This window comes from Thamnophis elegans, chromosome 3, assembly GCF_009769535.1.
Source record: "Thamnophis elegans isolate rThaEle1 chromosome 3, rThaEle1.pri, whole genome shotgun sequence".
NCBI lineage: Eukaryota > Metazoa > Chordata > Lepidosauria > Squamata > Colubridae > Thamnophis > Thamnophis elegans.
The window spans coordinates 76595800-76612488 of NC_045543.1; the positions used below are offsets into that span (position 1 = coordinate 76595800).

At 46.7% G+C, this 16689-nt stretch overlaps 1 protein-coding gene across 1 annotated transcript in view; it reads right to left on the reverse strand.

The window, feature by feature from the left end:
• Window positions 1–6372: 6372 nt before the first annotated feature.
• Window positions 6373–16689, reverse strand: part of DMRT1 (doublesex and mab-3 related transcription factor 1) — an 80592-nt gene continuing 70275 nt past the window's right edge. Inside the window, exon 5 of the mRNA XM_032213974.1 lies at window positions 6373–6527. Coding sequence (XP_032069865.1) covers window positions 6373–6527 — 155 coding nt within the window. The remainder of the gene's footprint in view (window positions 6528–16689) is intronic.

Here is a 16689-nt window from a genome sequence, read left to right on the forward strand (position 1 = left end):
TGCTGGCCGCTGCCGCCTTGTTCGGCTCCCCTCCGCCCTCCCTCCCACCCACCCCAGCAGAGGTGGCACAATGGGGCGAAAGGACGAAGCCCAGCTGTACGAAAAACAGCCGTGGAAATCTCGAGAAAATGAATAGAATTAATAAAGGTCACTGATCACTGGCCATTCATAAATATTTGGTGACACTTTTCTTGTTCAGGGTCCACCTCTCCGCCCCTTTCCTGAGGGGGCGGGGCGGAGACTCGGCAGGCTCCCGAGCCGCAAGGCGGGTCGCCATTCGGGTCTGCAAAGCAAAGGCGGGTGGTCCTTTTTCCAAAACCACCGCGCGCGATCGCAGATTCTTTCTTAAGCAGGGCGGCGTTGGCGATGGCCGAAAGAGGGCAATGCAAAAATCTCTGGGGCAGCCGTCCTCCTATCTCGGGGGGGGGATCTCTGAATAAACAGGGCAAAGACCGACAAGGCCTCGGTTCCGGAGAGGCTCTTTGGGGTAGATCGCGAGAACCGATCTTAAGGGCTTCCGTTCGCCAGCCCGTAAGATTTGGGACCAAGGGAGCGTGCTAAGGATTTTCAGCCGGCCGGGGAGAATCGAGCTGACGGTTCGCCTTAACTTTGCCTCTTCAAGCCCAACTTTCCCAAAGCCGGAGAGCCGTAAGCTCCTCCTCTGCCGTATTTCGGAGAGGAATCCGGCCCAAAAGCTGACTTTTCCGCTTTTAAAAACAGCAGAAGCTGAGGATCCACCGGGGGTTTAGTTTTGGGAACCGAAAGAGATGCAGGGCCACATCCTGAGAAGCTCCTCCTTTCGTGTGGCCCGCCAAGCTTCATCCAACTCCCAAGTTAGGCGCCCATTGGGGTCCGAGGGCGCAGACGCACCGCCTACCAAAGTCGGACCACTTCGCGCCCTTTCGCTTTCCTCAGGCTCCCCCTCGGCCCCTCCAAGCCTGTAAAAGAACCTCCCACCCCAAATCCCCACCACCCTAGCGTGCTAAAGAGACAGGCTGGCGTTGCTTTCCTACGGCGGCTGCCTGGCTAAGGAGACGCTGCTTGGGGCCTGGTCGCTCACCCGGAGCCGTCTGGCCGGAAACGGGAGCGCGACACCAGAGGTCTCCAGAGGCCCCGCCGCGGTCATTTCCACGCTCTACAGCGAGATGTCAAGGCCGGGAAGCGCCGGCCCGCCTGGTAGTGTGAGAAGCCGTCCGGGTGGGCGCTTTGGTCGGCGTCCCCAATAGTTCCGGCGGTGGGAAAAGAAGGTCCCCATTTCCAGCCAGGCGCGATTAGTCGCCTTAGTCCAGCCGCTTGGAGGCCGCCGCCCTGCAGCCTCACCGGGGTGCAAAGGCCTTCCCGGCGTTGAAGCTTTGAGGCGAGCTGCGACGGACGGCACAGGCGCCCTCTCGGCCCGGCTTCTCCGGGAAAGGCGAGGAAGGGTCGTTCAGCGATGCTGGAGTTGGTGCAGCGAGGAAGAAGCGGGCCCGGCTCGCCTGGCCTTTCACGCCCTGTCAAACGCTCAGCAGCCCCGAGTATGAGTGCCTGAGTGTATAACGCAGCTCCGGTTCCTCCAGCCGCCTCGACCTCAAGTTCCGTAATTTCCAGAGATCGCGGTCATACGGACTGAGAGTGAGGCCGATGGGTACAGGGGGATTTTAATCTGCGGTTAGGAAAGGACGCCGTCGGCGTGATTTTCCTCCAGCACATTGTACTTATGCATTCGGAATAAAAACTAGAAGCGCTTTGGCAGTGTGTTGTGTGTGTGTTTGTACTAGCTTCTTCGCAAGAATGTCACTTCCTTGAATTTGAAACCGGTCACACTTCAGTGAATCACTTGGAAGAATTTTCATTTTACCTATTGTTAAATAAACGCAGTTTGAATCAGATCTTAATTCTGGAATTGGGGAAGTGAAGTTAAATGAAACCAGCAGGATTTAACTCATCTAAGGAATGGGGCAGGGGAAAGCCCTCTTAAATAGATTAATTTGCAAGGATATTTTTTTTGCCTGTTAGTTAACAAGAGGCAAGCCTGCTTGAATTGGTTCAGATTTCACATGTTTAAATTTCACTAAACGTGTATTTATGTAAGTACATTTTTGGACTTAGTTCCAAGGGTAAATTGTTACCTGAGGTTTTTTTTGGTGGGAGAGGGGAGTTCAATCTCACTGGTAAAGGATTATGCTTTTTCACCATTCTATATGCTCTTAAAATGCATTGGCTTAGAGGCTCTTAAAAAGCACCTGCTTATTAACTGGAACATCTTGCCAAAATTTGTGCCCATTAATGGAGTAAATAGGCAATGATTAATTTCTGTAATTAACATGATTGGGTTCATAGCTGTATGTGTGACTTAGTTTTAGCTGGATAAGATCATGGTGTCACAAGTACATGAATGAAGAAACAAAAATATAAGGCACTCCTTATAAAATAATGTAACACCTTAATATATCTGCTATAAGCACGGAACTATACACTCTTACATTAAATTACTATTTATTAGATAGCCTTCATTTCGTCAAGCATTTGTAAAATAAGTTACACTTTGCATATGACCAAAAGCAATCTTAATATTGCTTAAATGTATGTAGTGATGTAAAAAAAGGATTTCAAGTTGTAAACTATTAATGAAATAGTTGGTCCACCAAAATAATTCTATTAAAAGGGTGTACATGGGAATAATGAATTGCAAATAGATTTAAAGTCTTGCTATTTTTGGTTTTTAAGGTTTTACTGTTCTTTTGAAACCATCAAAATGCAAAAAAAAACCCCAAAACACTCCAATACTTATTCTTAGGTGTTAGGGTTGCTTGTACTATTGTCAACATTTGTTGTATACAGTACGCGCGCGCGCGTGCGCACACACACACACACACACACACACGATAGGAGACTCAAAAATTGTCAGCTTTATGACTGGCTTTGCTCTAACCTTCATTTATGGATATTAATCAGAAACAAAAGATAACGTTTGATTGAATTGCCTATATAGTACCAATTCTGCATGATGCTGACACTATGATCTAAACTAAGTTACTACAGATTTAATTATGGTAACATTGCAACTCTCACCCCTAAGATATATATGCCTTCTCAATCAACCCTTGAAAAAAGGTTGAAGGGGAAACCATTATTTAACCGCAAGAAATGCTTCAGCAATTTTCTCAAAGGTGCAAATGCAAATGTGTTAGGAACAACATACAAATATGTAAATTAACATTTCAATCCTATAAAAATGTATATGGGGATTTTTCTCATTGGCTTCAGCAAGAGTAAATTGTAGCTGGAATTACGCTGGTAATGGCTGTAAACAGATTTTAAGTGTTGTGAACCCGAGTTGGAATCTCTTTATTTTTTGTTACTTGTTTCTTCTAATTAATACTCATTTCATTTTCCATTTTATTCTTCAGCTTTCCAGCTTTATATAGGTAACACTAGATTTTTAACCTTCCCTAAATAATACAAGGCCCTGGAGTTTAGCAGATACTATCTTCTCTTCTGGAATAGGGCAATGGTTTTTCCATCGTTTCTTTAAAGATTTTAAATACAATTTTGTTAAAAACATTCACACATGGGGATAACAGTAAAGTACAACCCTCAAATTCATATATAAAAATGATCTAAGAGACACTTGAGGGTAATGGAATTGGGGGACACTTGAGGGTAATGGAATTGCATCTGCTGTATGCAATTCTAACTTTTCCCTTTGTGTAAAAATATCTGGTGTTATTGTGGAAGTACTTTTGATACATGTAGGAAAATTTGCTTTTTTGGCTCATTATGTTGGTAGATATAGATTGGGAATTGAACTCAGGACAATTACCAATTCTTGTTTGCAGCCGTTTTTTCCCCAATAGATTTCATTCCACCACCTCCCAAACGCAGGAAGATAGCAAAATCTGAATTTCTCATATTGAAAGGATGAAGGTACTGTCAGTTCCTATTCCATACCTTCATTATTTTTGTCCTGGTTGTTACATGGTCACTTATATTTTGGAAAGAGCAGCTTGATCTCCAAAAGGAAGTTTAGACCACGCTTCATTTAATTATTTCCATTATCTAGATTCTATTTGGGAAGCTGTTATAATTTATAAAGGTGGGCAACTTTACCCAAATGGATTAAGAGTGAAATACTTAATACTTCAATGTATTGTTTGAAATACCTTGAGACTGGACAGAATGTCATGACAGACATTCAATTTAGAGTATATATAAATGATGATGTTTTGTTTATTTAAGTTACTCTGAATCTTTCTTCATTTGTAAATAGGTATAGATTCACTTAAGTCACACTCAAGTAAAAAGAAATTACCGGTATATATATATTTTGAAGAGCCCAATAGCAAATGAATACGTTTAAACAGATACATGGAGTAGTGAGCTGTAGGCACTATCAGACTTATTTCTGATTTTTGAACTAACACAGCTCTCCTGTGAAATAAATATTTGGAGGAAAGAATAAAAGGATCGCCATCTTTATTTGTTGGTAAGGTTATCTTGTGTATTTCTTCTCATAATTCCAATTGAATTTGTTTTTAATAGCAAAGTTGTCCTACATTACTTTTATATGGCTAGGCAACTTTTGCTAATGTATTAAAGCACAGACCTGAAAGAAAAACTTGATATAGAATGTAATCTGACCCTTGTGTAGTGCCAGGGAGGCAAGGATGCTTCTAAATTCATCTTATCCCTGCCAGGATTGGACTGGCACAGTGGCATTCTTTCATACAATAAACACCCACCTCTCTTCCATTGTTGCATGATGTTCTCTTTGGATGATGGAGAGAGGAAAGAGACAACTGAACTCAGGAGAGAAACTGAGAGCTCCACTAGGAAACCCTAGCTCTATATTTCAACAGTTTAGAAGGAAAGTGAACAGGGGGAGGCATTGTCTTGGCTGCAGTTGGCTGTTAGCTGCCCAGCTCAGCTGCCTCGTCCTTAAGACTCTTTTCCTTGCCCTCTGCTCCAACTATGTGTCTGTCACAATGGCAACAGGAGCAGGCTGCAGCAGAAGGCACCCGACTGCAGTCGCAGGCTGACAAGTGTGATAAAATGATCTTCCTTAACTAAACTCGTAAAGCACCGGGCAATAAAACTCAATCTTCTGTAAAATCCAATTAAGTCATTATCTGACTGATTGTATCTTTAATTGAAAACAGAAGTGACAGTAAATTTCTGTGATATATCAGGATCAATCGATACCACTATACAATTCAGCCCCAAGAAGTGATTTATAATGTCAAACCCATATAGGTAACTCCACATTATTCTCTCTAAAACCACTGGTGGATGAAATTAAGAGTAAGTGCATTTAATAAAAAACAAGATGGTCAGGTTATTGATTACAACAGATGGGGGCGAAATCAAATAGATGTTTTCAAAGCACAGAGTGAAGAAAATACAAGTAATTTATTTTTTCCCCTGTTTAATACAGCTTACCAACTATGCACACACAAGAAAATTTGGTCATCAATAACATTTTTATTTCAGTACTACTGCAACTATAGAGAACAATGAATTCTTTTAAAGAGCATTTTATTTCTGGTTGGCTTCTGTAACTAAGAGAAAGTACATGCTAAGGCATTTTTAACAGAATATTGAAAAAAATCTATAATAACTTTAAAAGGCCATTTTTACTTGGAGCATTGTAGCAAATAGCTTAACTTGTACAAACTTTTTTTTTTACATTTTATGCTAGCAATAGAGGCTATATCTGGTCAAAATACAGTGTCTTCCATTAAAACAGAACTAAGAAAAATCCATCACAGACTTTTTATTAATTAAAAAATACCATTCTTGCTTTAACTTTTATCTACTTTTATATATCATGAAAAAAGATCCTTGGGTCTGTAAAACATAGAATCTTACATCTCAATCTTAACTCATGCAGTGCAGCTTTAAAAAGGAAGAGCAATTCTGTTTCACAACAGGAAGGTATCTATTTCTCAAATTTTCATATCTGAAATATCTTGCTTTTGAACACCATTAAAGAATTAATCAAGCCCTTTTTGTGCTAGATACATCAATTTTAAGCAAATCTAAGAATCTTTTGCATACACTGAACTTCGATTACATTTTATCTACAAAATAATCTTTAATTTTATTTATATACTGTTTATTAGTCAAAAAGGGACTTTTAAAAAAAGAATTAAAGAATACCAATAAATTTCTTTCAAAATATTTAAGGGTAATGCTCTTGTAGCCCTTTACACTATACTCATTCTTAACTAAGACTGAAAATCACAAAGTGCAGAACAAATATAAAGGGAATAAGTGAACATTTTATCAACAGTTATTTCAGCATCTGTCATCACAAAACAGGCAAACCCAAATTAACAGGAAGGCACTTCTTCAAGGGAATCCACACCAGGACTTTTATTTTTTCCATCCTGCTTATTCACCATCTTCCATAACAGAATGAACTGGAAAGGTGCTGGAGTCAGAGGCGGATTCGCACTCCAGCACAGCCTTGGTACTTTCATTGCTGATGGGAGAACTGCTGGAAAGGGAAACCAAGCCAGAATCTTGACTACTGGGTGGCGAAAATACTAAAGAAGCAATGGGATAAAGGGGAAGGAGAAAGAGAAAGAAAAAAAAGGAATGCCAAGATAAATGACACAGAATAATAACATTGTACAGTTGGGTTGCCTTACATACATCCATGGACATATCAATATGCAATGAAAGTCCAGAACTTGTACTTAAGCACAGTCTAGACATGTATAATATTTCAAATTCAGAATAGAGCTGGAAGGAATCTTAGAGGTCTTCCAGTCCAACCCTCTGCTCAAGCAGGAGACCCTATACCAAGTCAGATAGGTGTCTGTCCAGTCTCTTCTTAAAAACCTCCAGTGATGAAGCACCTACAACTTCTTAAGACAAGCTGTTCTACTAGTTAATTGTTCTCACTGTTAGGAAGTTTCTCCTTAATTCCAGGGTGTTTCCTTCCTTAATTAATTCCCATCCATTGTTTCTTGTCCTGTCCTTTGGTGCTTTAGAAAATAAGTTGAACCCCACTAATAAGATCCAAAATAAGTTTTTTTTTCTTTGGAAAATATTTTTATTTTCATTATGTTCTTTGGAAAATAAGTTGGCCTCACCTAATAAGATGGACGAGAAGAACCACAAAGTTGGTCCAAGATTGAAAGTTCCAAAAGACTCAGGATATCACACTTGCCTTTTTTTAAGGATACCCAGATTCATTTATCTCACCCATTTTCCCAGGGAAGAGTGGAGAGAGAGAAGATGCTGTCCATGGTGAGTCGTAAAACATTAACTTGAATCATGGGCTGGTCATTCATGGTATTAGATTGTTTGCATCTCAGATAAACTTGCAGGTATAAATATTCAAGATATATTTATCCTTTCTAAAACCTTTGCAGGTCCATGCAAAAACTGGACAGCAACTCCCCCTCTCTATAAGATTCTCACAATTTCAAAAGCTGGATGATAAGGGAAATTCAGAATTTTGAAAAAACTTGTGCCATCAAAGCATCTCCAGAATGAGAAAAGGCACACTTAGAAACTCTATGCTTGTCATATAGGCTGACAATCTATGGGAAATAAGGAGATGTTTGTGTATTAATTAACCTCTTCTAATTTCAATGAAACAACTGAATGATGAATTGACTGTATTTTATGCAGAAAGGACGTTGGTCTTACCTGAACGTCTATTTTCTGATGGGAGGAGGGAATGGTCACACGTGGGTTTTATCACAGCCTGATTGGTCCAAGGCTGAGAGGAAATCTATAAATACCGGTGCCTGTCCATTGCTAGCCCAGATTCTCGAACATGAACGGTACAACTGAAAAACAAGAAACAACACAACAAACCCCGGGAAACACCCCCCGGGCCCTCCCCTTGGCCCCAACAGACAGAACTCAGGGCGGGTTGTGACCATTCCCTCCTCCCATCAGAAAATAGACGTTCAGGTAAGACCAACGTCCTTTTTCCAGAATGGGAGGAGGGAATGGTCACACGTGGGACATACCCAAGCTAAAGTCCCAGGGAGGGAGAACAGGAACTCTAGGAACCAAGGGGAGCCTCAGCTGCCACCCCCTGTAGGACCCTACGACCGAAAGACGCGTCCGCTGACGCGAAAGCATCCAGACGATAATGCCGGATGAACGAGGTTGGAGAGGCCCAGGTAGCCGCCCGGCAGATGTCTTCAAACGGGGCCCTCGTGGCCCACGCTGCCGAGGTTGCCGCGCTCCTTGTAGAGTGCGCCGTGACGCCTGACGGAACCGGCCGCCCTGAGGCCACGTAGGCCTCCGAGATGGCCTGACGCAGCCAACGGCCGATGGTAGCCGAGGACACCCTCGAACCCAGAGCTCCAGGTAGGAAGGAGACAAACAAGGCCTCCGACTTGCGGAAATCCTTGGTCCGCCAGAGGTAGATCCGCAAGGCACGGCGGACATCCAGACGATGCCAAAGACGCTCCCTGTCAGTGGACGGACTCGGGCAGAAGTCAGGCAGGACGATCTCCTGAGCCCTGTGAAAGGGGGTATTTACCTTGGGGACGAACGCCGGGTCAAGGCGAAGGACCACTCTGTCCTGGTGAAAATGACAGAGGTCGTCCTTACAAGACAGGGCGCCCAGCTCGGATATACGCCGGGCGGAAGTGATGGCCACCAGGAAGACCACCTTCAGTGATAAGAAGCGCAAGTGCACCGAGCGGAGAGGTTCAAACGGGGCTCCTGTTAATGCCTTGAGGACAAGCGGAAGATCCCACGTGGGGAATCTATGAACGGGGGGAGGCCTGAGATTTGCCGCCCCCTTGAGGAACAGCTTGACCAGAGGAGACTGGGAAAGAGAAGAAGATCCCGCCCCCCCCAAGACCGAGGACAGAGCCGCCACTTGGCGACGCAAGGTGTTTTGCGAGAGCCCGTCCTCCAGGCCCTTCTGAAGGAAATCCAAGACGTTGGGGATGGTGGCTCTGATGGGAGAGATGCCCTTGGGGGAGCACCAGCGGACGAACGCTGCCCAGGTGGAGTTATAAATGCGGGTCGTTGAGGGACGACGGGCCGCCTCGATGGTGCGAATGACCCCGGAAGACAGATGAGCCCCCCTTAGAAGCCGCCGTTCAAGAGCCAAACGGTCAGCTGAAGCCACTGAGGCTCTGGGTGAATCAGGGCCCCCTGCCGTAAGACCACCTCCCCCTGCGGAATCCTCCACGGGGAAGTCACTGACAGCTGAACCAGGTCCGCAAACCAGGGTCTCCTGGGCCAAAACGGGGCCACCAGAATGACCAGGGCCCTTTCCGTCACCACCTTCCTGACGGTCCCCGGGATGAGTGGAATGGGGGGAAAGGCATAGAGGAGGCCCGGGGGCCACCGGCTCCTGAGGGCATCCGTGCCCTCTGCCGAGCTGGATTGGAAACGGGTGAAGAAACGCGGGAGTTGTGTGTTCTCGGGAGACGCAAACAGGTCCACCCGGGGGGACCCGAACCGACAACAGATCTCCCGGAACAGCGACGGGTGGAGTTGCCACTCGCCGTTGTCCAGAGTTGCTCGACTGAGCCAGTCCGCCTGGACGTTGGAGAGTCCCGAGATGTGCTCCGCCACCAGGGACTGTAAGTGTTTCTCCGCCCACGACCCCAATCGCAGAGCCTCCAGCCAGAGGGCTCTCGAGTGGGTCCCGCCCTGACGATTGATGTGCGCCTTGGTGGCCACATTGTCCGTCAGGAGGAGAACGTGGCTCCCTTCCACCGAGGAGCGAAAGTGACTCAGAGCCAGACGCGCGGCCTTCAGTTCCAGCCAATTGATGTTGTGACGGAGGTCCGAGGCCGTCCATCTGCCCTGAGCCATCCGAGAGCCCACCAGGGCCCCCCACCCGAACAGACTCGCGTCCGTGGTGACGGTCACCCTGTTCGGCTCCCAGAACAGACACCCCCGCTGGATGGCCGGGGAGAGCCACCACACCAGGGATGCACGGACTCCCGTCGAGATGCGGAGAGTCCGAAGGGAATTGCTCATTCGTCCCCTCTGATAGGGGATAAGCTCCCATTGAAGGGGCCGAAGATGGAGTCTGGCCCACGGGACAATCCCTATGCAAGAGACCATCTTGCCCAATAACTGCGACAGAGAGAGGATGGAAACGGAGCGCTTTGTGCGAACGCTCTCTGCCAGCCGACGAAGGCTGACCTGCCTCTCCTGAGACAGACGCACCTCCCCCAACTTGGAATCTATGACTGTCCCCAGATGCAGAATGCGAGTGGAGGGAGTGAGATGGCTCTTTTCGAAGTTTACCGAGAACCCCAGGGCCTGGAGGCCTCGAATGGTAATCTGAAGATCTGAAACGGCCTGAGACAGGGAGCCCGCCTGAAGCAAGACATCGTCTAAATAACATTGGAGGCGGACCGGGACCGATCTCAGATGGGCCGCCAGAGCCGCCAGGACCTTTGTGAAGGTCCTCGGGGCCGAGGCCAGGCCGAAGGGAAGAGCCCTGTACTGGTAATGGTGGGGCCCGTGGGAGAACCTCAAGAACCGGCGATGAGCGGGCAGGATGGGGATATGAAGATAGGCCTCCGTGAGATCCACGGAGGCCAGGAAATCGCCTTTCCTGATGCCCTGAAGGATGGACTTGAGCGATGACATTTTGAACCGCCTGTAGACCAGAAACCTGTTCAGGCGCTTGAGGTCTAGAATTGCTCTCCAACCCCCCGTGCTCTTCGGGACCACGAAGAGATTTGAGTAGTGGCCCCGGCCCCGTTCCCCTGCGGGAACCGCCTCCACCGCATGGATTTCGAGGAGGTGGGTGATCGCCTGACTCATCAGGCGGCGGCGCTCTCGACTCCGGGATGGAGGGAACGACCGAAAGAGATTTGGAGGAGTGGAGAGAAATTCTAACCTGAGCCCGTAACGAACCGTGGCTCGAACCCAGGCGTCCGACGTGATGTCGTCCCACCGGTCCGCATAAAGAGCGAGGCGGCCGCCGATGGGATGACTCGGGTTCGAGTCACTTCCCCCTGCGGAAGGGACGGCCGCCTCCCCCCCGAAAGGGCCGCCGAGCCTGGCCCTGGAAACGGCTCCTGTCCTGGAAGGGCTGCCCCAAGAAATGCCTGTCAGAAGAGAAAGAAGAGAAGCGCTGGTTATAGCCGAAGTTAGGGGCCCTATACCGTTGCCTACGGAAGGGACGTGACTTGTTCTCGGCCTTCTTAGCCGTGGAGGGTAGGACCTTCTTCTTGTCCTTATCCTCCACGAGGATGCGAGTAAGAGCCTCCCCGAAGAGATCGGGCCCCTTGAAGGGGGCAGCCGCCAAATCCCATTTCGCTTTGTTGTCCATTTGCCAATGGCGCAACCACAGGAGCCTACGGGAGGTGACCGAGGTGGCCAGGGCGCTAGAAGCAAACTTGACCGTGTCCAAGGTCGCGTCAGCTGAAAACTGACACGCCGCCAGAATCTTGACCAGATCCTGATGGATCCGGTCCTCCTGTATGGGAATGCGTGCCTGCAGCTTCTTGAGCCACATGACCGTGGCACGATTAAAGTAGGAAGCCGAGGCCGCCGCCTTAATGGCCCACGCTGTGGCGTTGAAGTTCTTCCGCAACGTAAGCTCTGCGCGCTTATCCTCCGGCTTCATCTTATCTGCCGCATCGCCCGACACCACCGGGGAGGAGGACACCAATGCGGCCACAGGGGTGTCAACCGTCGGGAGCTGAATGGCCTGAGCAAAGGTTTGCTCCATGTTATAATGCCGACGGTCGGTACTACCTGGAGAAGAGAAAGTGGAAGGTTTAGCCCACTGGTCGGTCAGAACCTCTAGGAACAAGGGAGGGGCAGGGATCTCTTCCTTGTTGGTGGCCGTGGCAGAGAACATGACCATGTCGGGATCCCTTGGGGGGGGCACAGAGGGATCCCCAGTTCCGACCTTGGTGGTGTGCCTCGCCTTATCCAAGAGAACTTTAAACAAGGCGGGCATAAATAGGACCTTAGAAGAAGGCTCCTCCGAAACAGTGGTATTCTCATCATCTGAGAATCCCATCTCCTGGGGTAACTCCCCCCCACCCAGGAAGGAAGCCTCACTGATCATGGAAGGGGAGGAAGCCCGAAACTGAGCCCTGTTCAGCCCCCCATGCCTAGAGTAAAGGGAGCCTTTGTCCCGCTGGGCAATGCCCCGAGTGATGGCTGCCGAAATAAGCCTCTTAATCCCTTCAGGGAGATTATCCAGATCCTCCACATCCCCATAAGTAGAAGCAGGGCCCTGAGGAGCCAACCTTTGGGGGGAACAGGGGCCTCTGGACGTGCCCTCCAGAGGATCATCTATGGGGGATGGAGAACGCCCCCTCCTGGAGAAGGCCTGCGACCTACCAGGGGAGCTGCATGAAGAAGCCGGGCTAAAACCTCTAAGTAGAGACCTTTCTGAAATGGGCCTAACAGGGGACCTGGATCTGTCCCTAGATAAAGGCTTGGAGGACTGGGCCTGCCTTTCTGCCCTGGCAAAGGTCCTTTCCAGCGCCCTATGGCGAGCTGCCTCATCCCTAGAGACAGAACTGGAGGGGCGCCTTGAAGAAAGGGATCTCTGAGGGGGAGCCCCCCTCCCCACCTCCCGATCCAAGGCCTCCTCACTCCCAGTAGGGCCTGCCCCTTGCCCCTGGGGAATCTCCGCTCCCTCGTCCATGCCCCACTCACGTGTCTGACGAAAGGAGCAGGAATCGGCCTCCAAAGTCCCACCTGAGACCAGGGCCTGAAGCCTGTGGGGAGACCTAGGCTCAAGGCCTCTCACTAGGCCGCACTAGGCCCGTCAATAAGGCAAGGCCTCACGCACGTGGCAGCCTCCAAAATGGCCACCGGAACTCCGTGCGCGGGAGAAAAGGGCTGGAAATAATCACCAGCAGCCCAGCCAGGCTTCTAGCCGGCTTCACTTTAAATTGAGCAGGGAGAGCCGCTCTCCCCCCCTGCTCTGTCTCCCCGGCAACACAAACAAAGGAAGCCTGCAGCGAGGGGCCCCCTCCGGAGCGATCTGCACGCTGGAGCCTCGAGGCTTAAAGTTTCACTTTCACTTTCCTGCTGCAAAAACACAGCCTCTTCAAGTAGTTTGAACGAAGCAGTTTGAATGCTGCAAAAAAACAGCCCCTTCAAGTAGTTTGAACGAAGCAGTTTGAATGGAACCGCACCCCCGCACCCGGGGACGGGCAAAGGTTCCTGGCCTGCGGGGGGGAGACTGGTGCCCCACTGGGCTCTCCCCCAGCCGCCCGAGGCAGAGATCTGTCCCTTGGGGCCGCAGCAGATCAATTTAGAATTTGAATTTAAAGTGCCCAATTAGCCAAATAGGAATCAGATTGAATAGAACTCACCCAAAAGGAGAAAACAAACAGAACCTATCCAACTACTCTACAGCTTGGACCAGGCTGAGAGAGAATCTGGGCTAGCAATGGACAGGCACCGGTATTTATAGATTTCCTCTCAGCCTTGGACCAATCAGGCTGTGATAAAACCCACGTGTGACCATTCCCTCCTCCCATTCTGGAAAATAAAACAAAGACTCCTCCTTGAAGTTCTGGTAATACCTGAATTAGATCTATAAAGACCATGGCATTGTTCTATTAAAATCAAAAGGACTTCGTATCTGCTTAAGGCTTGGAAGGAGTTTTCCTTAACATTTTAAAAAAGTGGACTGTAGAAAAAGCACATTAAAACCAAAATGCAGACATAAAACAATTAGCATTACAGAACAGCAGTAGCATCAGTAAACAGAAATACCTACAAGAAGACACACTGACTTAAAAATGGCACATGTATCATATCATAAAACAAATGATGCAATTATCTGATGTCATAAAGTCTTGCATAGGTACCAAATTTATATTGTTTGTCATGACACATAACACAGGTCCTCCTTGCTTCCAGGCAGATGTCAGTGACGGGTACGACTTAACCAATCAATACATTTCAAAAACATTAACATCAATGTTGAGACATATTGAGAAGCTTAAGCCAATTAGATGGCAGACCAATATTCCAGGATTATCTATTTTGCATTCAAATTTTGAGAAAAAGCTACAACCAACATACTAGCTTTTGATGGTGGAAGCACTCCAGAAAAGGAAATTCACATCAAATATGTTCAAACAAAAGGTATGAAAATGTACAGACAGTTCTCGAGTTACAACCACAATTGAGGATTTCAGTTGTTAAGCAAAGCAGTTAAGTGAGTCACATCCAATTTTATGACCTTTTTGCCATGGTTGTTAAGCGAATCTCTTGCAGTTAATAACACAATTGTTAAACAAATCTGGCTTCACCCATTGACTTTGCTGATACAGGCTGACTGAGGTCACAAACGGCACTCACATGACCCTGGGGCAGTGCAACTGTCATAAATACATGCCCATTGCCAATTTGATCAGGTGACTGTGGGCAGGTTGCAACAGTTTTAAGAGCAAGTACTGATTGTAAGCCCACTTTTTCCAGTGCATTTATAACTTTGAACGGTTGCTAATTGCTAACTGTATTGTTGCTAATTTGAGGACTACCTGTAACCTTTCCTCAATCAAGCTTAATTTTAGATGTTCAGATGACTATATGGACACATCCATATTTTCTTGGCAACAATAAGAAGTCAATGGGGAGGAATGCCTTTTCAATTTCCCAACAAAGCCTACAGTCCGGAGATTTCCTGATGTCAACCCATGAATCACCCACATTTAACACCTTTGACAAGGGGTTGTCCCTTGGTTGAGCAGATAAAAAATACTACTCTGCTAGGGTCTTTTTAAAAGGTAAGGGGAGCTCACCTTGAAAAAAGGTAGCAATGCCTGTTCTTATGCGGCAGGAGTCAACTTGACTCCAACTCCATTTGAACTGACACTGCTACTTATTTTTGAAAGGGCTCCAATAACAGGCACATCACAAAGAAAACTCAAGCAATAACTCAGCAGCTAAATTCCTAGTTGCTTTTAAAGGCCCAGAAAAAGGTGGTAACACAAATGGGAATCAGAGATGAATTCTTTTGTTCATATGTATTTTGGTAATATGGACTCTTTATGCAACTGAAGAAACAACTGCACACGTGTGTGTGCGCGCGCACGTGCACACACACACACACACACACACAAACAGAAAATCTAGTTTGGATTATCAGATATAATTCAGGGAGAAGCCATGCTTATTCTACAGACAGATGGCCCCCAATTCTAGAAAAGGGTAAAAAACAGCATTAGCAATTATAACAAGATTTAAACTAGAAATATATTTTGCACATTCGTGTGTGTGTGTGTGGGGGGGGTGCTATTATACACGTACTCCAAGAAGTCCTAAATTCTAGTTGTCAGGGCAACCGTCTCTCCCCCAACTGAGTGATTGCCTCTTTCTTGGAAGCCCCACAGTAGTGCTGTGCTGAATTGGCTTTTTTAATTTCTCAGGAGTTTTTTTTTTTCCCCATGCAAGGAACATTCTGTTTTTTTCTTATTATCTTATTCCCAAAGAGCTTGGAAAATGCTACAACTGCTGATCTTACTTTCTCTTACTTTCCCACCACACTTCCTTGTCTGAAAAAACCCATAAGGAATTCTCTCTTGGTATCTTCCCTTGAAATATAACGAAGCGTGGATGCCAAGGAGGTTACCAATTCCTTGACAGATAGCTGCACTGTGAAAGATAAGGGACACACCTGCCTTGGCTACCTTATACTCCACTCAATTTAGAGATTCAGTAAAGTACTTTTCTTTGAAAAGCAACTCAAGTTTAAATTCTTTTTCATCAAATTGAGAATTGTCAGGAAAAAACCCTCTCTTTTCCTGCTCAGTATTTTCTTTGTGGGAGGGATATGCCCTTAAGACAGTGCTGATGCCTGGCTGCTGGAGAAATCCCTATAGTTTTCTTGGCAACACTGGCAGAAGTAAACATTTATATAGTCCACCTCATTATAAGTAAAACTTCTTTTTTTTGGGGGGGGGGGGTATGGCAGTGGCATCATAACTGGTTGTCCAATTCTGCTATCCAGGCCTCTGGTGTTCCTTCATGCAGATCTTCTAGGGAATCAGAGAATGTACCTCATGGACAATCTTGCATAATATGTCTAATAGCTTGCATATCAGTACCACTATCACAACAAGAGGAATCTTTCCATCCCCACTGATACAGGACAGAGGCATTTCTTCCAGTATCACACCTAACTTTGTTCAATTTCAACCAGACAAAGTGAGGCAGGTCAAAACCAGATGGTTTGATAGAGGGACCACTAATGATCAGGCAATAAAAAGGAACCTCTTTCCAGGCCTTCTGGGGGGTTAAATTGGGTAGATTTTAATTGAATAGCTGTTTTTTCAAGCTGACCTGGATTTCAATCTTGTGATGGGCTGTGAGAAAGTGGGTGGGATACAAACACTTGGAAATGAATGAATGAGTAAAACAGACTCCTAATCCAAGAGGTTGCTCATCTCTGGCCAGTGGAAGATATCCTGATTTCAATGGCCCCATACAGAAGGGATGACATAGGAAGACATGATGAAAACTGAATGTAAATGTAGAAAGTGGCATATACAGAAAGATGCAGGACCCAAATCACCAAAGAACTGATGTTATACCAAAGGAAGTGCCCAGGTTCCAGAACAATAAACAGGAAAAGATCAAAGCAAACTTTTAAACAGTTCAAAAGCTAATATAGTGGAAGAAATATTTGCAACATTTCAATCTGTGCTCGATACAAAACACAAAATGGAAGGGTCTCTGACCTCATTCACCTTTGATGAGTTAAGATTCACCCACAGC